Source organism: Ovis canadensis, chromosome 11 (assembly GCF_042477335.2).
Source record: "Ovis canadensis isolate MfBH-ARS-UI-01 breed Bighorn chromosome 11, ARS-UI_OviCan_v2, whole genome shotgun sequence".
NCBI classification, from domain to species: domain Eukaryota; kingdom Metazoa; phylum Chordata; class Mammalia; order Artiodactyla; family Bovidae; genus Ovis; species Ovis canadensis.
In genome coordinates, this window is record NC_091255.1 from 17,120,652 (window position 1) to 17,142,063 (window position 21,412).

At 46.0% G+C, this 21,412-nt stretch overlaps 1 protein-coding gene across 19 annotated transcripts; it reads right to left on the minus strand.

The window, feature by feature from the left end:
- Positions 1–5,361: 5,361 nt before the first annotated feature.
- On the minus strand, positions 5,362–21,053 carry VEZF1 (vascular endothelial zinc finger 1). 19 transcript variants are annotated; one of them, XM_069602585.1, is made up of 9 exons: positions 20,689–21,006; positions 19,085–19,179; positions 18,658–18,765; positions 17,884–18,104; positions 15,371–16,065; positions 14,553–14,616; positions 13,321–13,504; positions 11,983–12,132; positions 5,362–8,730 (listed from the first exon to the last, which is right to left on the minus strand). In XM_069602585.1, the coding sequence occupies exons 4-9, from the start codon at positions 17,887–17,889 to the stop codon at positions 8,303–8,305; spliced, it is 1,527 nt and encodes a 508-aa protein (XP_069458686.1). In that variant the 5' UTR covers positions 17,890–18,104; positions 18,658–18,765; positions 19,085–19,179; positions 20,689–21,006; the 3' UTR covers positions 5,362–8,302. The 19 variants fall into 19 exon arrangements, with proteins under 19 accessions (XP_069458686.1, XP_069458681.1, XP_069458677.1 ...); XM_069602580.1 differs by having other exon boundaries at positions 11,983–12,135; positions 20,689–20,859; XM_069602576.1 differs by having other exon boundaries at positions 13,321–13,522; positions 20,689–20,852.
- Between the last annotated feature and the right edge of the window lie 359 nt (positions 21,054–21,412).

Consider the following 21,412-nt stretch of genomic DNA (forward strand, 5'->3'; position numbering starts at 1 on the left):
CCATTTGCAGTGATTTTGGAGCCCAAAAAAATAAAGTCTGACACTGTTTCCACTGTTTCCTCATCTATTTCCCATGAAGTGATGGGACCAGATGCCATGATCTTCGTTTTCTGAATGTTGAGCTTTAAGCCAACTTTTTCACTCTCCTCTTTCACTTTCATCAAGAGGCTTTTTAGTTCCTCTTCCCTTTCTGCCATAAGGGTGGTGTCATCTGCATATCTGAGGTTATTGATATTTCTCCCAGCAATCTTGATTCCAGCTTGTGCTTCTTCCAGCCCAGCGTTTCTCATGATGTACTCTGCATAGAAATTAAATAAGCAGGGTGACAACATACAGCCTTGACGTACTCCTTTTCCTATTTGGAACCGGTCTGTTGTTCCATGTCCAGTTCTAACTGTTGCTTCCTGACCTGCACACAGGTTTCTCAAGAGGCAGGATAAGTGTAGATGATAGAAAGGGGAAATGGGTCTTCTGAAAAGCTAACCCAACAAATGGCCCCCAGGTAAGCCATAGGCTCCCCCGGGGGAGACAAACCGCAGCCCCCAGCATCTTCCCGCAAGCCTCTCCCCAATCACCCTCACGTGTGTGATTTAGAAATAGGATACAGCAAGCTGACAGATTCGGCCATCCTTCAAGGGGCCAACGTTATATTGGGAGGCACATCATAGACCTTGATTTTATGTGTTTACATAGAAGGGGGTACAACTTTTGTGCCGAGTGCAGAAAGCGAAGCAGCGTTGGAAACGTCCAGCGCGAGTGGAGCAGCGCTCCCTGTGAATGAGCACCCTCCCCCGACCAACCAGAAAACAGGCGACATCAGCCAATCCCGACTCGGCAGTGCCCTGGTCGGGGCGGGGCTGACACGCCCAGAGTTGTTTGTTTGCCTCGGCTTCCCACCCGCCCGGCTCTAACCCTAGTCTACCCTCGGGAGGAAATCGCAGAGACGAGGCTGGCAAAGTAGATTTGGCCAACCTGTGGAGGGCATCGGACTTTGGGCACTTTGGGTACTGCAGTAGGTGGACAGACCCAGCCCTGCAAAAGCCACATTTTCTGCGAGCTATGCAGGATGCCTCTCAGAGCGCTGAGTCCAGGATGCCTTCAGGAGAGCAGGTGGAGCCGATGAGGGTAGGTTCAGGGGAGAGCTAGCAGGTCTGCGAAGGATGTCAGGTTTCTCCCCCACATCCTGCCTGGGTAGGTGGTGGCCCTCCTTTTCCTCTTGGGAAGGAAGGAGGTCAGGCCCGTGCCAGGCTCGCAGCAAGCTATAAGAAGAACTAACTCTTTGTTAGGATGGTTCGGTTGCCTAGGGAAACTGTACAGCCAGTTTCTCTGGATATAGTGAGTGCTGGTAAATGCAGTGAGAAGGAACTTCTCTGAAGCACGATGCACCATCCCAGAGAGGCACACATCCTGACATTTTTTACAGGTCTCCCAGCCTGGATATTTCCTCGGTGTAACTGGAGCCCTCCCTTCCACAGATCCGGCAGGGTTCAGTTAGCTACGGTTTAGATGTGTCTCCCATCTAACTTTCTCATTCCCTGAGATGAGACTCCAGTTCCCATGCTGGATGCCAGCCCTCAGAATCTCAGCGTCTGAGATGGGGAAGTCATGCAGGAAGGCAGTCAGCTCCTTTGCTCTTTGGGTGGACACAGTTGGTGCCTCTGAGTGAGCTGATGGTGCTGCTACTACATAGGATATAGGACACCCAGGTGCAGGTGGGGGATATTGAATTTGAGGCTCTTTCCTGTCTATCAGGAGAAGGCAATGGCACCCCACTCCAGTACTCTTGCCTGGAAAATCCCATGGACGGAGGAGCCTGGTAGGCTGCAGTCCATGGGGTCCCTAAGAGTCAGACACAACTGAGCAACTTCACTTTCACTTTTCACTTTCATGCACTGGAGAAGGAAATGGCAACCCACTCCAGTGTTCTTGCCTGGAGAATCCCAGGGACGAGGGACCCTGGTGGGCTGCTGTCTATGGGGTCACACAGAGTCGGACACGACTGAAGCGACTTAGCAGCAGCAGCAGCAGCCTCTCTATCAGGCTTTGTACAAAGCACTTTACACGAATTAGATCTTCAAAATCTTTACTATATTGCAACTGCTATCCTCTTTCCTTCACAGCTGAGGAAACTGGGGCCACAGAGATTACATCTCTTGCCCAAGGTCACACATTTCCAACTGGCATAGCCTGGATTTATACCCCAGGCCTGCCAGATTCCAAGCCCCTGCTCTCAACTGCAACCCTGAATTACAGCACCTCCCAAGCTGTCCCTTATGCCAGGCCTCACCCTGCTCTGAATCTTCTGGGGCCTCTCTTACCTGTGGCTGCTGTTTCCAGCCTTGGTGTTCGGAGCCTTGTGTTTCAGGCTTCCTGAACACTGGGACTCACTGATACACAAGGGCAAGTCGGCAGCAGGGTGCCATGGTCCCACAGATTTGGAACCAGAGGTTTAGGGGGTGTGGCAAAATTTCTGGAATATATAGTCCAATTTTAGAACTAGCCTCCCTTCTGTGGAGCTCTGGACCACCTCCACTTTATTTGGATAACTCCCAACTCCTCCTGTTATACCAAGGAAGAATGAACCAAGTGTCTAAATAAAAGTTACAGGGAAGGTTTCGCAGGGAGAAATATTAGATTTGCAGAATATCCAGGGGTTCACGACAGAGCACATGCGTTGGCGGCTGCTTGTGGGAGGACATTCTAGGGCTAAGGGACAGAATATACAAAGATTCTCCTCCTTCCTCTTTCCACAGCGCCGCCCTCTCCCCAGTTTTCTTCCTCAGACGTCCTTGACAGCCACCAAGTTTCTGGTGTTGACAAAGTGGCAGGACTTCCCTTGCATGGGGCAGGCCACCCTGGAATCAAGGCCTGCGCTTCTGGGATGGAGCTCTGGGATTCTAGAAAGGGGGCTCCCTACCTCCTCAGCTGGAAGTGGCTCCTGGGTGCCCACCACAGGAGGAATTCCCTACAGATCATCTGAATCTTGCCTCTCTTTTCAGCTACTGGTTTTGTCCTTTTTCTGACCAAGAAGAGCATGTCTTCTTTTCTGCCCCTTGACTGGAGCTGAGATCAACACAGCCGGCTTAGCCTCACAGCCTGTCTCGGGCCCTCTGAGGAATCACGTCCAGCCCAAGGCAGATGCATGGAGAGGGGAGGAAGGGCGGGGTGGCGGGGGTATACCGCAGGAAGCACAAGGACGTTTTCTCCCAAATATCTCTCTCTCCCTTCCCTAGGCCTCATTCTAACCTCCAAGTTCCCAGTTTTCCTTCTCTCCCTCACCTCACAAGCAAAGCTGATTTCCCTCTGGCTCTGTTCCCACCACTAACAAAGCTAGGAATTTCTTGGCTCGTGAGCAAAGGCCTTGAGGATCCAGGCTCATTGCAGCCTGATCTCTAGTGGATCTAGGCTGACTCTGTAAGAACTGTGGTGGCTTTGGTGGCCCCCAAGGTTGACCAACACTTAGCTTCCCGTCCCAGTCTCCGAGGCTGGCTCTCCTCTGCACAAGCAGTCTCTGGAACTGGCATGTCTGCTCCCAGCCTGGGACCCGGGCACTGACTGCCAGACAGAGCCGCTGCACAGTCCCCAGAAGGACATGAGTTCCTTCCCTTCCCCTTGGTCCTCCCATCCTCTCCAGCAGCTGTGCCAAGTTGCTCCCTGGCAGAAGAGAATGGCGTCCTCAAATGTCTATCACTAGCCTACTAATTCTTACCCAGGCTCTTTACAAATGTGCTGAGGGGAAAAATGACATTTAGGTGGAAAGCCAAATGCAGGTGGACCTCACTTTGAGAAAATTCCATAAACAATGTAAACTTAGAGACTCCACACAATTCACACAATTCTTCCTGCATGGTGGGCAGAAAGGATTCACTCCAGCAAGTGACTTCAAGTTCTTCTTTGTAGTCTTCAAAGAGGTATTTAAGGGTTGGGAAGGAGGTGGGATATCAAGTTAAAGATCATCGGGGATGAAGAAAATTCCTGAAGTTCTGATGCAAGTCAGAGGTGACACAGAACCTGAAGTGTGAAAATCCATCCCTTACCATGATAGGCAAGGTTTTGTAAAGGAAGAGTACTTGACCCTCAGGGGCCAGGGCCAAGATATGGGTCAAGTGCCTGTCTTGGGAAGGTGAGAGCTGACTGGCCACCCCTTGGTGGAGTGGTCGCAGCAGAGTGCTAACCACACAGAGACCCGAAGCAGAGCCCTAACCCTCCCTCCGTTCCTTTCTTGGGAACTACGTGGACCTTCGATTGCCTGAAAGTGAGCAGCCAAGAGAAGCTGTAGTCCAGATCAGTGCACAAGCTCAGTCAGTATTCAGCCCTGAACCGTAACACACTGAGGTCTGGCTCCCCTTTTTAACAGGTCAGGAGGGTGGAGTGGGGGTTGGGAAGGAGATTATCCAGTAATCTGCCAGGGTCAGATCAGCTGTGGGGGAGATTTATAGGCCCAGATGGGGACAAATCGCCTTCTTTCAGGCTACAGGACTCTTTAAGGAGGAAATGGAAAGAGTGCAGGGCTGAAGGCCAGATTTTATTAGGGCTGGGAGGGGAAAGTTCAATGGTAATTCATGAACATATTGGACTGTCCTTTAGTCCAATGTTACTTGAGGATACTATAGGGAAAACCTCCTGAATCCAAGTCTTTTCAGAGAGGACCAAACTGCAGGGCTCCCTGAGAAGAGCAGAAACACCTGGACAGCAAGCACTGTTAACTAGCAACTCAGTGAAATGACACTTCCCATTCCAAACAAAAGCAATGTAAGAAATTCTTCCTCCAGCTGTTTTCACTGGGTCAATAAAGAGACTAAAGTCAATTATCAGAGGAAGTTTGGAAAGCCTCGGTTATATACAAAACAGATGTAGGTATCCAAAGCTTTTTATTAACTGGTGTCAGATGCATCTTGATTTGCTGTCTGCTGATACTGTCACTTGGGAACGTGGCGTTCTCTCTCTTAACAGCCTTCTTGGAGGCAGCCACCAGTTTTTCATCTTTGTATTATGCCCTTTACTGCCTAACAGTGCCTGGCACATTGTTCGCACTCAGTAGACATCTGATGAACCTTGTGGAACACAAATGATTAGGCAACCCAATCGAAAACCCCTTTCAGGTAAAGCAGCTGGGTTTAGAGCATAAGAAAAAAAAAGTTTAAAAAACCATCTCTGGGAATACTTCAGCTGACTGGTGGGGAGTAGTTTTCCTGCAGCCAGCCTGGCGCAGCCCCACCCTCTCGGCCCAGGGGTCACTAGTCCTTCCCTCTCTCTGCCACCCAGTATCAAGATGTGTACACCTGGAGAAGCAGCTCTTCAAAAATTTCTCTATCATCATGGTGAGCTGGTGAAGCTTCTGAGGTATTAAGCAATCCATCATAACATTTGTGACTGGTTAACTTTAATTTGTCAAAATAAATCTGCAGTTTTTGCATGTTAATAATACAGTGCTGGTATTGACAGGAAAAATCATCCATCTGCTTACATAGAAACCTTTGTTTAGGAGCACACCTTAGGAGGGAAATGGATACAATAAAAGGCAAAATGCAGGCCAAGAAGCGAGCCCTAGAGCGTAACAGGCTGGATGTCAGATTTGAGGATTATCTAATACAACTCTTTAGCTGCCAATCTGATAAAGGGGACGCTCTTAACCAGGTTACAACCAGAAGAGAAAAACAAACTCTGCTTTTTTGTGAGCGATGGCCGTCGTGCCTTCAACACTTGGTTGAATCAGTTCATCAGCATCAAAACTCAATTCCAGTTCCAAGACAGGAGAATTTCACCACAACCTACTCTGGTGCCCCCTCACCCCCACGCCCGCCATTTCAGCGGCCCACTGCCACCTCCATCCTGCCAACTCTCTCCCTCCCAAAGAAGACACGACGTGGCTTTATTATTGCAGACGAGCTTGAGGGAATAAAGGATGCATACAAAATAGCATTTTAACCGAAGTCATACAATGAAGTCTCACTCCTGTTTATTATACAGTGAATTGATAAAGCAATCATTTCTAGTATATATCTTTTTTTTTTTAAAGAACTAGTACTCTCAGGGTTCCGACGACCACACTCTAGCCTGGGGGTAGGGGCCACACCTGCCCCCACTGAGGACTGCTCCTCGGGCCACTGTGGAGGAAGCTGGGCTGTGTCCATCCTGGAGGACTGGACTGCCTGCTGTCAGAGACGACACGGCCCATTGAGCAGAGCCGGAACCCCATACTGGGCCTGCGTGCCAGGAAACATGGGCTTCCTCCAAATGTGGCCACTATCTGCCCAGTCCAGGCCTCAGCAGGGCCACGCGTGGGCCTTCCCTACACGAGTCCTTCCAGTAGTCCACACATAATGCTCTACATATTAAAACAAACCATCTTGGTACTGTGGATAGGAACAGTTGTAACAAAGTCATAGCTACATATTTTTCTCTACATTTTGTTTATTGAGACAAACTAATTAAAAGGCACAAACATAGGGCATGTTTACATGGACATTATAACAAACATATACATTAAAAGTGTAGGAATGTGTTGCCTTCCTGCTAAACAGAAAGTTCCTAAGCTTTTATATATACAAAAGTTGTACAATTTAATGTCCTAAAGTACAAAAGATCATTTATAAAATTATTTTACACTAAGTACTATTTATTTTATTTTTTACTACGTAGTTCAACCCCCTCGAACTGCTTTGTATAATGACACACAGATACCTGTCCCTGATGTAGGAAGTCTGCCTCAGATGCAAGGTATTTTGATGCTTGAACTGACACAGTGGGGCATAAATGGAAGTCATCCAGTTTGATAGTCCTGCAAACATTTTGCAAGATTAACACAACTAATGTCCACTTCTCTTAACTGCAAGATTAAAAAAGGAAAAAACCCAAAAACATATTGCAACTTAAAAAAAAAAAAAAATCACAGCGTCTTGGTTTTAGTAACTTTTTAAAAAAACACAATGCTTTAAAAACATCAATGTCTGGCATGATGGTGGAGAATATCTGTTTCCCTAGCTTTTGGTTTCTACTTTATGTACAGAGATAAAAACATCCTGCTAAGAAATAAAAAGCACATGTCTTAACGTGCACAATCATTGCTGGGTTTCTACAGGGAGTGCAGACAGCTGTCTCCCTGAAAACCCCACAAAGCTGATACAAGTGTTTTCTCAAAGGAAAAAAAGTGATGTCTGTATTTACAAAGTTGAACAAATCTGCACAATACTTGATTAAGAAATGGAAGGAGAAATTAAAAAAAAAAAGATAGACTCTGCTTGTTCTGAAGGGGCATACTACCTAGTTAGTGGTTAGAATAAAAACTGTATACAATTTAATATAAGACATAAACTCTAGTGAGCAACTAACACATCTTTCCCTGTTGAAACATCAACAGGCTCTGATTGGGAGAGAGAGGGGCATATCACATCCCAGTGCCTCCAGCGTCTTCCAATTTAAAGCAAATACATTTTAACTGTTCCGAAGTACTCCGTGACCCCTGAACAGGAGTCCCGCTGGCATCCGTTTGTTAGGAGTCTGCCTGTCCGCACACCTGACTCCTCCTCTGCCAGTTGCGGCCTTTTCTTACCAAAACACAATGTGTATATTGTTTTTTTTTGTTTTTAATTTTTTTAAAAAGTCGACTACAATGCTGTATTTCATCAGGATTAGTATGCTGAGCAATATTTACATCTCCAAATATCAGGTCACAATCCCTATTACATGTTGAAGTTAGAATGATAAATTATCATATGCTTTGCATATCAGAGCTGGTATCACCTTTCCCATAGGGAATGCTGCCTGAAATTAACGTATTCCCAAAGGTAAAATGCATATTCTCTGAAATGCATTTTATTACGACAATGCATGTATTTACTCATGAAAACACACACAGACAATTCTACACTAGCTCTCAATCCGTGGATTTAGAACTTCAGGTTAAAGTCAGCCATCCACCTTGTTCAATTCGGGAGAAGAGCTCTGCTAGTGTTTAGAATAAAATGATTTCTTGGGATTAGAAACAGTAATGCTGTTTTGCAGTGGATTTTGCTTTTTTATGATTGGTTTTAATTCTGGCATTTCATCTTGCCAACTACTATCCTGTTTAAGCAATGCTGTCAGCTAAAAGGAATTTCTGATTAAACTAAAGTGGTCCAATGATAAGTGACATACATACCCTACTTTGAACAATCCCAGCCAAATTGGAGAAAAATGCTACTACACTATTATTAACTAATGAAATTTCCCAATTTCATGGTTTACTCTTTGCTTTAATAAACTAAAAGTAAGTTGCTGGTAAATATTTACTTTATCCCATATTCTGATTTTATAACACTGTTTACCAAGGTGGTGATGTAGGCAAAGCTTGGGGTAAGAAAGGCATGCTCTCTACAGGTCTCATTGCTATATTGAGAGGGGCAGCTAACGTCATAGGCGTGGGCAGGTTCATTGGAGACGTGATCGTGACAGGGTGTGCTATATTCACCGGGGCAGTGACGGGGGTGGGCAGGTTGACGGGGGTCGTGAGTGTTAAAGGAGAGGTCATGGATAATGGGCTGGTTATAGTCACAGGATGCCCTATGTTCATTGGGCTGGTTATGTTAACAGCACTTGAAACATTTACTGGACTTCTCATGCTCATTGCAGCTGCCACTGTGACTGGGTTTGACATAGTCCCAGATGACACAGAGGACGTTATATTGAATGGAGTAGTGAGAGTCACAGGTGTCGTAGCAGCCGTGGAGGTTTGGCACAGGTTAGCAGCTTCTAAAATAAGAAGACAAAAGGGCCTTTAGACTCTGAACACAGTGAACACAATTCAGTTTCTGAATCAACTTAATTAAAAAGGACAAACATTTAATAAGTTAAATTACAGTTTTCTACCCCAGGGTCAACTGGAAGGGAGGCTCCTTCTGAGCACAAAATTGGGGGTCAGGAATCCCAGCGTGAGGGCAGTTCTCTTTTCTGACACTGGGCCTTCCACAAGGACTGAGCAAACTGGCTTAGCCTTGATGCTTTTGGTTTCAAGTTTAGATTTACTTACCTACCTCACAATGATGCTGGCAGATCAGGTAATTTCTACAAGGCACTCTGCGAGGCAGAGATATCGAGTAGGGCTAAGTATTATCACTACGCTTCATGCGGCTCCTCTGAGTTCTACAAACTTTCCAGGGAAGAGCCAAGCGCCCGCAGGCTGGGCTAGAAGAGCTTGCTTACACAGAGCTGGGCTGATGGTTACACAGCAGATAACTGGAAAAACCTTCTTATAAGGCACACTGTAACTAGCAGACAGGGGTGTGTTCTCGATGCTATGGACTCTAAAGCTTTCTCAGAGGTGAAGCCACATTCTGTTAAGGGCTTAAAAATCCATTAGATAGGGATGGAAAAACAAGCTATTTTAATAATCATCTGTTTATTTCAGTCTTAGACAAATCATTTTAAATAACCCTGTTGTTTCTGCTTGCATTTATTAATGATGTTAAGAAAGAACAAGCATCCTACATAAACAAGTAGGTTTGTGTTCTCCTCTCCTCTCATTTTTCTCTCTCTGAAACTAACATAATCACCTACTTTACCCCCAGTGACATTTAACTGTACCTATGACAAACCACCAACCATACCAAAGGGGACTAGCGAGGCTAGCAGACCCTGCAGTGAGCTGCGGGATCGTGGTCCTTCTTATCAGCAAAGCCTGAGCACTTCTTAAGGAAAACTTTCCTCTGGGGTGACACCCCCCTACTCCACCCCTCAACCAAAATTCAGCATCATCTGCTGGTGTGTCAGCAAAGAGCAGTAAGAAGATGGATGGGGGTGCTGTGACTTGGTTGTCGAAATGGAGAAATGCATTTGAGACTAAAGATAGAGGTCTGCCCACATGCCACGTGTTGTCAAATCATCTCAGGTGGACCCTTGTGTCAATGAGCAGCACTTCCTTGATGAGTATGATGTAACCTTGGCACTGCTCCATACTCCTTATCAGGGATTCCCAAACCTGGCTGATGATCAAAATCATTTATCTAAGGAGCACTTAAAAAAAAAAAATTGCTCCCCAAGAAGTTCAATCTTGAGATTTAGATGGAACCTGGGAAATCTGTACATCTAAGAAGCTCCTGAAATGATGATCTGATTGTCATCCACATTTGGAAACTGAATTACCTTATTTAAACCCAATATTTAAAAGTGACGTGCTGATTCAAGTTCAGGTTTTCAGGTCAGGAGTCTCTTCTCCCCCAAATGTGACATTTACTAACATGAACACAGAAGTTTCTAACACCAGTGGCCATTTCCAAAGAGATTCACATTACAAATGGGACTATAATAGCATTCTGTTTCATGGAGATCAGAAGATGATCTAAACAACTGAGTCTTATTGTGCAAGCACACTGAAATACAATACCAAACAGAAGCGTGCAGAAAAAGAGAAAGAATGAGGGAGAGGCCAGCTCATTTCTGAGGCGATGGCAGCACCGCTAAAAGCATTCTCCTCCTGCTGCGGCCTGTGAAGTTTCACTCCCCCGTCCCCCGTCTCCCTACCGTGCTTTCTCTCGAATCTAACCCTGTCCTTCTCTGTAACTTAACCGCTTTTACTTCTTCTGTGAGTAAAACATGCTCCATGTTTTCAACCCACCAAGCGATCACCATGGCACAGACACACAGACACACTTTCCTCCCCTACCCGCCATTCTCCACTCCACCTATCACAAAACCTTTCATCAAAATGACAATGTCCATTTGGAAGACAGAAGTAAGCAGCGCCAAGTGGAAAGCCTATCTGAACTGCTCCCTTCTTTTCCTCCAACGCCAGCGCGTGCTAGGTCGCTCCAGTCGTGTCCGACTCTTTACGATCCTATGGACTGGAGCCCGCTAGGCTCCCCTCTGTCCCCGAGACTCTCCAGGCAAAAATGTCCTCCTCCAGGGGATGTTCCTGACCCAGGGATTGAACTCGTGTCTCCTGTGTCTCCTACACTACAGACAGATTCTTTACCTCTGAGCCACCAGGGAAGCCGTCCAATGCCAGCTGATGCATGAAAAAGAATGCTATTCCTTTTATCTTTATCCAAGTACAGGCTGCTCGGAAGGGATCTGAGAGGAAGGGAATAGCTGCCCTACATGAAAGCAGAGGATGGAAGGAACTACACAGCAAAGGGATTACAGCAGAGCCTACATGCAGGGGATTCCTCAAGAATTTAAAATAAGACATGACAAGGGAGAGGGAAGAAGAAAGGAATTTAGCAATCTGTCCTGTGGCTGATGATACTCTGACAAAATGACTTAACTGAAACGGCTGCACAACCAAAGCTATAGCTACTAAGTTAAAAAGCTGTGTTGAAAACATACTCCACTGCTTCTTTATATATATGAGAGAAAAGCAAACCATTCTCAAAATTTCAGTAACAATTACAGTCAAGTCACTATCAACTGAAGTACACACATGTTAAGCTAATGCCAGCCCCAGTGACAAGACAGAAAGAAATTAAGGGTGAGACTGAGAGAAAAGACACTGGCGTTACAGAGTCTGAAATACATACAAAATAATACGATTCACAAACAACTCTAAAGAGCAGAAAATAGCACCGTTGTATTGTAAGAAAACGAACTTATGCACACAGAAGGATAGTTCATCTACCTCTAAGAGTGAGAATATTTTAGAAAGAAAAAAAAAAAGGAGCCTTTAATGCATGGAGGCTGACATAAAAAGAACATAAAAAGGAACTCTGAGTGTACATAGCAAAGTACCAGACGTGGCTCCAAATTTTAACGAAAAGTAAATCAAAAGAAAGAACATGGTAAGAAGAACTGAGAACTTTTATTTCCTAGGAAAAAGAAAACTTTATCCAGAAGCTTAGAAGCTTTGCTGCTAGTAACTCAACCAGATACTTCCCAGCATAGAGTATCTCCATAAAGTGTTTCCATAAAGCAGGAATCTCTGCGCTGTGGCTATTCTCCTTTGCCACCCGGCATGCACTAGATGCAAACACTCTTCCAGCCATGCTGTGGGCACCGGACGCCTCGTCTTACCTTTCTTTCTCGCTTTGACAGCTTCTTCCCACAGCCTCAATGTCTCCACCTGCTTTCCTGGCCAGCTTGTCACATGCTGCTGTTGCTGCTGCTGCTGCTGCTGCTGCTGCTGCTGCTGCTTCTGGTTGCTGGTCTCTTCACTCATGCATGCTACTCCAAAGACAAACCAGAAACACCATATTTACCCTGAAAAAGTGTGGGCTACTTTTCGAAAATCCAAAACTTAAGATACCTTGACTCCTCACGCCTCTACCATCTTTATCATTTGACCCAATAACTTTTTTACTCCAGTACATCTTTTGTGCGGCTATGTCTCTATTGGTCAAAATAGATAAATTGAAAAAAAAAAAAAAATCCAGAAAGCTAGGGAAAATCAATATAGAAGAATTCTTTGCTACATTAAAAAGCAAGTATCTTTCAAAATTGAACTTGGGTAATATTAGAATGGAATAATTAATGCTCATCAAAATATCTAATATACTTAAGCTATTTGATCACAACAATGTACATTAAAAGTAAATTTCTGTAAAATTAACAAAGTTTGACATGCTAGATAATAAACCCAACATACTTACAAAGACGCAAAAACAAATAACATTAAAACACATTAACATTCTTTCCCATTCACTTTTGGCCAGCTATTTTGAGAATCTGATGTTTCTGCCACATAAAGCACATATATAACAGAATACAGAATTAGGAAAACACTTTCTTCTAGTGGTTAGGGAGATCTTAAAGAAAGGGCCTCGGTAAATTCAAGTACGGAATTTTATCCACAGGTCCGTGGAATATTCTGTCTCCGGCTCTGAATTTAAGGTAAGCAAAGCATTTAAACATTTCAAGGGATATGATAAACCTTTTCTGTATAGATTTGGGTTTGGAAAGTAAAAGTATTTAACATTGCTTTTATCTTTAGGTTATTGAGGACAGGCTATTAATGCAATCAGGAGTTAGGAGGCACTTCTGCCACAATTCTAACAAACTAAAGCCTTCTATTCAAACTCCGGAAGAAGGGACACACTGAAAACCAGCTGCAGGGAAACTGTGCTCCTCTGAGACGGGTATTATTAGCGGACAGTGCAGGAATAAAGGCAGAATTAGTGGCAAGCGTGTCAGTGTTGCCTGCATACACGCATGTTAAGTGTGTTTCCAACACTGACATACACTCTCCACTGACGTGTCCTTGTGTACTTGAGTAACAGGAGGAAACAAGTAAGACGAATATTAATACAGTCCTGAGAACACAAGTGAAAATATCTTCAATACATGATTAAAAAAAAATCTATACTCCCATCAGTCTGAAACACAGCAAGAAACGCGAGCCGAGGTGCTGCCTACTTTTGCTGATGCCCTGTTTGCACGTGTTACAGTTGATGCTTTGGCTCTGCCCGTGCGTCTTCAGGTGGCTGGTGATGTATGCTGCGCTCAGGAGCTTCCCACAGATGTTACAGGACACCTTGCCTTCGTGGCGCACCATGTGCGTCCGCAGCCTGTCTTTGGTGGCAAAGGCAGCAGTGCATGTCTGCATGAGGGAGGAAAACTTTTTTTAAATATAGACTATCCTGTTCTACTCATTTTAAAGTACTTATATTCTAAGGTATTACCCTACCCAAGTAAGCAAGCAGACTGAAATCAGTTGGGTTTTAATTGCATGTCTTACGTAAAACTGTACTCATAACAAAACACCTGGTCAATTTTGGACTCCACATTTCGAGGGAAAGAAAAAAGTATCAAACGAGTAGTGAAAAGATGTGAGCTGTAGAGTACGTCAGCCTTGGATTCAAATCCAGCTTCCTATCTCACTGAACAGTGTAATACTCAGCAAGCTAGCTAACCTATCTGAATTCATTTCATCTGTAAAATGAAGGTAATACCTACCTCACAAAATTACTGGTGGATTAAGAGCCTGCCCACGGCCTCATAGCAGGTACTCACTCAATGACACTAGTCTCCTTCCTCCAATTGGATTTTTCTTAGAACTCAAATCATTTACTTAATAAAATGTTAGTAACAAATTTAACTAAAAGTAGCACAAAAAGACTTTCTGTGTAAAAAACAGAATAACTGACACCTAACACAGTCATTTCATTAAGATTCTTGAACTTTTCATTACCATAATTTATGTCATTAAAAATGCTCCAATGTGGCAATAGTAGACAAAAATCCAGTAAGTGGTTACATTTGGGAAAACATTCCTATTTTCTTCTATTATAGTTCAAACCACCTCAACCATCAGCCCAGAAATTAATTTAAAGCACTTCATTCATTTCAAATACACAGTGACCTTTGCAAGACAATACATTTCTTTTTTCTTATAACTAAACACTGCTGCCCAAGAAAAAGGAAATGTAGCTTAACAAAAACAACATTTATTCACATTTTTAAATGATCTTGCCTCCCAGAAACAGAAGCTGTCATTTATGTTTTATAAAACTAGAATTCAAAAGGACCACATTTACTCAAGTCAGTGATTTTAAGACTACTCAAGAATGGTCAGATTTGATTGGCTCAGACCTTCTGGATAATGTGCATTAAGCGCTACACTAAGGATAAGTCATTTTAACTCTTACTTGGCATTTGAAGGGTCTTTCTGTTGAATGGACATGTTTTACGTGACAGCTTAAGTGGTCAGGCCTGTGAAAGAGAGAGTTTCAACAGAAGATGTAATGGAACACACAGAGAGAAATGCTACTTACTGTGATGTTTACATGCTTGGCAGATACGGGTGGGGGGCATTTTAAAGAAAGCTAGCAGAATTACAACTCCCCCACCCCCAGTGCAAGCCTCCTTACCTCTCTTACCATAAACAAAAGCCTTAGTCCTTTCCTTGTTAATTTTCTCTTCTAGTCAACATCAAATCATTCTAGGGCTTGGCTCTTTACAGTTACAGAATACCCCAAATTTACTACCACTTGCCAGAGACAACTGCTATTAATATTAACTTTAAAAAGCCTTTACAAATGAGAATTAGTGAAATGTTAGTAACCACAGAGAAATGGAAAAACGCGCTCTCTTAAAAGCTTTAAGAGTATCCAAGGTCATCCCAGCTTCCAGGATATGTTTCCTTGATTTGTGCAGTGAACCTCATGACCAGTCACCCAACTGAACTGAAAATTCAGCACTGGTTTTGCAGTGATAAGAGGTATTGATATGCCGAATAAAGGCCTGAGTCCACCAAGGCACTTCTTAAATGAAATAATTAGCTAATCCCTATGCCACACTTGTCAACCACACCTAACTGGAGTTAGCCCTGGAGGTATGATACTTTATCTGTCACCAACCTCCTCTAATACGGCAGGCCTGCACGTATCTAGCCTCACATAAACATTCTAGATCTAGAGATTGTACTGATACCATAATAGGAAAAACACAAAGCAAAGAGCACTACCTGGAGAAGCCTTTCCCACACACACTGCAGGTATAGGGCTTGGTGATGCCGCCTTCGTGAGACCTCACGTGGTACGTCATGCGGTCCTTTCTCTTGAAGCGCTGATTGCAAATAGGACACTCGAAGGGCTTTTCGTCCGAATGGGAGAGCTTGTGCCGGTTGAGGTGGTACACGTCTCGGAAGGCCTTCCCACACATCTCACACGCGTGGTTCTTCTTGACAGGCTTACTGGGTTTCTTGACAGACTGGGTCACGGGCATAGCTGTGCTGCTGGCACTGCTGCTGGGGTTGGTGCCCGAGGAAGATGTAGTGACTGTGGACAAGATGCCTGCGATGGTCGACACCAGCGAAGTTCGGCTGCTGTCCCCAGCGATGGTGGAGATGAGGGGGACCACTGTGGTGGGGGCTTTCTTTGGCCGGGACACCAGCTTGATGCCTGTGTGGCAGGACTCGTGGCGCCTCAGGTGATAGCTGTCCCTGAAAGCTTTACTGCAGTAAGTGCACACAAAGGAAGTTTTGGGCTTTTCTTTCTTAATCCCAATGGCATCCTTTAATGTTTCTGGAGCAGCCTGAGGTTTCTGAGTTATCGGTATTGGAAGCAATGGTTTCTGATCAGGGGGCTCCACAGCAGAGCTCAGAAGGGGCAGCAAACTGTTCTGTGCTGCCTGCTGCTGGTGATGGGAGGCTTCATGGGCCTAAAATCAAACATTCACACTTCAGAAACTCGGCCTCTCACAACGACCCTCCAAATACAACATGCTTCAGACAACAGAGACCAGAAGAAACAATGAGCCTGTAAGCTACTCTCTGCGGCAGAGATCCAGCAACTACCTAGCTACTCTCAGAGCTCCCATTACAAAGCATTTAAAATCACTGCACAGACACAAAACTTTTGCAAATAAGTTGCTGACAGTGATCTTGCTTTCAAACAGCTGACTAAACTACACACCACCCTGGTTCATAAGGGAGATACCAGCTGACGAAATCAGTTTGCCTTAGTCTGTCAGTGCTGAAACCAAGTTTAAATAACTTGTCAAAAAAATTACACTTCAGACTTCAGTGTTTAACAGTACCTTACTGCAGTGATGCACAAGCCACACACTCACACACATACACAGACAGACATATTATCATCTACTTGTTTATTTTATCTAGGAAAAGACAGGCACTAGTTCTCTGACTATATATGCCAGTTGTTAAGTTTACTTTTAAAGTTTTCACTTAATTCTACTAAAAGATTTGGCTGAAATGAAACCTGGAAGGTGTCTGTGAAGGCAGCCCCCAGCAGACACCTGTCAGTTGCTTTTCAGTTCATCTCATCTCATCCTTTACCAACAATAGTTCAAACCCTAAACTCAAACTAGTAAGAGAAAACGAGATATAAATAATTTAAATTCCTTTCGCTTTCATCTACTTCTAGCGGTTCTAAGTCCTGTTAAAGTACTGGACATTCGCTGTTATAAAGTGCTTTCCACTCCTCCAGAACTGGGGGCTGGACACTGTTTGGAAATTTTCTTTAGCTGCACTGAAACCAACATTTCATTGTGGATCAGGTTCCTGGTATTTATGAGTAATTACTTTCTTGGATTTGATTCTTCCAAAATTGTCCATACCTCCATAATGATAAACATTTAGGAAATGATGGGGAAAAAAATTCCTGAAATAGTTCTAATATGTTGTACTTGATCAACATGAATTTTGAAACTCTTGACAGTAACCCTGAGCCTCTATGCTTGAGTTTTGTAATCCTAAAAGGATATATGCACTCAGAGGTAAGAGTTCCAAATATTTTAAGGATACAACATCTTTGGAAGGGTCCATCCCATCATCTTAGAGACTCCAGACACTTATTTACCTTTCGTACTCTATAATTCCAAGTCCTACAGTTCACTCCATTAAGGAGAAAAAACCATGGAGACAGACAAGACTCACTCACTCACACACATACACACACACAGAGACACACAGACACACACACAGACACACACAGACACACCTCTTTTGATGAATAAGAACATCTACCACATAGCCCCATATTTACTTGATAGCAGCACAATAGTTAACTAAGCCTAGAACCAGACTCCCCTAAATCATCAGGAGATATTACTGAGTTACCATTTTCAATTTAATAATTTTGACTGAATCTTCCTTGTGTGCTTACTTATGAGTTCTCTTTCTGGACTTAGTGCTCATACTGAATTACAGTCCACTTTTAATTTAATTTAGGGAGCTCCTATAATTTTCAGAATCTACCCAAGTGACCTCAGTAGACACTTTTACAGATTTTGGACTCTAATCTTACCCCATCTCCAACCTGGTGTAGGATACCCAAGCTTCCATATAGTATATAAAAGGTTAATAGCTGAAGATAGCTCAAGATATACAATTTCAAAGGCTATCAGATCAGATACTAGGAAACGCAAATCTTCTGGACAAAGCTCAGACTTATAGTGTTCAGAGGCATTTCTCAATCTAAACAGCCGTGAGTTCGAGGGAGTACTAAAAGCACTTACTGCCATTTTACCAATTCAGATGTCTGTGGCAGCATAAAGCATTTTTACAGCACTGCTGACGCTCACTCTCACAGGAGGGTCACGCCAGGCCCCTGCTTCTCGGGTGAAATGCTGTAGAATGCCTCGACCACTACGAGAATCACTCTCTGAGGGTTCCTAGGGTCCCCACACTTCTACATGGAGCCTTCTAAGAGGGGAGCTGGGCTTCCCCAACTTGTTCTCTGGGGAAGAGACAGAGTAAAATAACAACCATGGCCTGTCTTCAGTTAGGTGGTTTAAAAAATATACAACTTCTGCGTAGACTTTTATTTGACTAGCATCATCAAACCAAAATTTATCTCCCATCTCTTTCAACAGCAAAGCTTTTTTTCTTTTTTAAAACCCTGCCCAAGCTTTCTTATGGGGCTGGCAAAAACAAAACAGAAATGTTACTTCATCACCCAGGGTGGTAGGATGTGGCACCATGAAATCTCCAGTGCCAGAGGGTAAAAGATTTTGTACTGAAAGAAATTAGCATCAGTGAGTCATATCTTGAATGTCCTGTTAGGAGAATCATCCATCAAACATTTTAACAGCTACGGCTTTCACTTTCCACCAGGTTATTTGGAAAGCAAGCAGGTATTAAAACTGTTTTAAAATATAAATTCAATAAGATGCTCCAGGAAACAACAAGAGAGTCCAACTCTCCATTTCCCCAGTGAAAATTACTTAAAACTGGAACTGAGTAAGTCTATTCATACCTTTCCAGAGAAAAGACTGAAATATTCTCTTTACCCATTCAACTGTCCTCGGCTCTAAATTATCACTGCACACATTGCCAAGCCCAGGATCAAATATTAGCTTTCACACTTCTCCATCAGGTGGAAAAAAAGATTTTAATAGCTGAAAAAAATTAAATAATATAAAATCTAATTAAAAAGTTGATCAATAAATGCTTGGCATTTGCTTTCCCCAGGAAAAGAATAATAAAAGTATTCCAAAAGATTTTTCAACAGTTTTCCAAAAATCAGTAAGGGGGTTTTCTTTTACATAAAGAACTCTCAATTTTTTCCAATCTCCATTGAGAGAGAGCACGTGTAATATGGTAAATCTAAGTCATTCCTCATGTGAAAAATCACTTCAGTGGCCCATTAATCCCATATTTTAAAATGACCATTTGAAAGCTTTTTCTCAAGAGGGCATTTGCCACCTTCACACCAACCTGGATGCAAGCTGGTTATATATCATTTCTTTTCCAATGCATTTTTAAGTTGACTTATCTCATTATCAAGCTCATCAAAGCACGTTAAAACAATACTAGATCAGAATGAGAAAAAGGCCAAGTTAGTGAATTCCACAATTTTGAGTATGCTCAATTTTAAGAAGCCTGAATATAATGCAACAATTACTTAAAAAGCAAATTACATTCCAAAGAATATGTCTTCAAACAATAAACCATCTCTACACAATAGGAAACGTTTGAATTATCCAGTTCCCTATATTAACTCCACTGGGATGGGTCCAGGGGGGTGGGAGGATTATTTTTGAAAATTCTGCATCCGTTCTTGGTTAGTCACAAAAGGTTTCAAGCACCCAAGCTATGCGTTTGGGATTTCGCGAAGTTATTCAAAGAAGGAAAATAACGCAAAGAGGCGGGAAGAACGCACTTAAAGTGACGAGCTTCCTAGCCTCCGGTTCCAAAGTTTCCCGGTGAGCTCATTACTACTGCCCACCAAGTGCTTCGTTTGCAAACAGAAACGGAGCAGGAAAAAAAAAAAAAAAGAAAGAAAAAGTTCTCGGTCTTCTAAATAGGGGTCCCCACCTCAAGTGGGCCGACAAGAGGACTGCCAACATATCGGCTACAGTCACCTTCAAGTTTCTTGCCAAAAATGAAGACCAACACCCCACGAATGACTCATCTGGGGGCTCTGTAAGCGGACTTTGTTTGCTCTCTCCACTTGCCGTCTCCCCCACTTGGCTGGAGGAGACGCTCGAGGTGGGACGAGAGGGAAGCGCGCCCCGGGAGAAGGTGGGGCCTCCCCGCGCCCTGGCCCCCCCGCACCCCCCCCCGGCCGGGGGATTCCCCGGGCTGAATGGGCCGGCGGGAGAGCTGGACAGAGGGAGCGGGTGTCAGCTGCCAAGGCTCGGCGGAGGCTTGCGAGAGAAAACACGTAAAGCCAGTGAAAAAGTTTGGGGAGGGGACACACAGTCACAACACCCCCAACCGGGTAAACACGAGGGGGGCGGCGGGAAGGGGGAGTGGCGGGGAGCCCAGGGATACCCGCTATTCGCGGGGACGGGGAGGGGGGGGTGTCAGAAAGTCAACACACGCACAAAAAGAGAGCGAGGCGGAAAGAACGGAGAGCGAGCGAAAGACAGACCAAGCAGGGGGGGACGGAGTGGGACCCGGGGACCCCCTCACCCCACGGCGTGGGCCCCGGCCCGGCGCGCCGCGGCCAGGCGGACCGCGCGCCCCAGCGGCCCGGCGCCCTCCTTTCTCCGGGCCGCGGGCGGTGACAGCGGCCGGCCTCCTCCCTTCCCCTCCGGGGCGGGAGCGAAGGGTGTGTGCGTGTGCGTGTGTGTGCTGGGGGGGCCCGGGGGTCACCCCGAGGCCTGCTTTCTCCCCCGCGCCCCGCGAGGCTGCCTCCTTTCCCCTCGGCAGCCCCGCTCCGCCGGGGCGGGCGGGCGGAAAAACAAAGGGGGATTAAGGCCGGGCCGGAGAGCGGGGCCGGGAGGGAGGGAGGAGGAGCGCCCGCCCGCCCGCCCGCCAGCCCCGGGCCCGGCCCCCCTGTCCCCCCCGTGCCCCCCCGGGGGGGGCCCCAGTACCTGGAACAGGAACGCGGTCCAGTTGGCCTCCATGGCTGCGGCGGCCGACCCCCCTCCTCCCCACTCCCCCCGCTCGGGGCGCCTCCTCAGCCGGAGGAGGCGACAACAAAGCGGCGGCGGCGGCGGCGGCGGCAGCGGCAGCGGCGGCTCCTCAACATGGCAGCGCCGAGCGCGGCCACTTCCGGTAACCTCCGGGACGCACCACCGCCGCGGCGAGCGCGGGCGGGGGGGGAGCCCCGAGCCGGCCGCCGCCGCCCCCAGCGGCCCCGACCCCTCCCGCGCGGCGCCGCGGCCGGCTCTCGGCCTCGGAGCTCAGCCAGTGCCCGCCGGCGGTGGGGTCCGGGCCCCCGCGGCGGGGCCGGGGTGGGGCCGGGGGCGGGGATGGGGCGCGGCGTCCCCCCCCGCGGGGGTGTGTGGTGCTGCGGTCCGCGGCCCAGGCAGCCGGAGCAGGGGGAGCCCGGGAGGGAACATGGAGGACGCCAGGGTCTGGCGCGGCCTCGCTGGGCACGGCCGCGCCGGCGGCGGCGACGACGCGGGCCCGGCGCCCGGCAGCATCGCGTCCCCGGCAGGCCCTCGGCGGAAGGCGCGGGCTGCGGCGGTCCCGAGGCTCTCCGGTCCCTTTTGCGCAGCACGGCCCCTACCTCCAAGCTGGAGGAAGCCCCTTCGACTTGGAGTGTCTCTCCCGGCTGGTATTTCATCCCAGCGAAACCTCCGCACTCTTGGC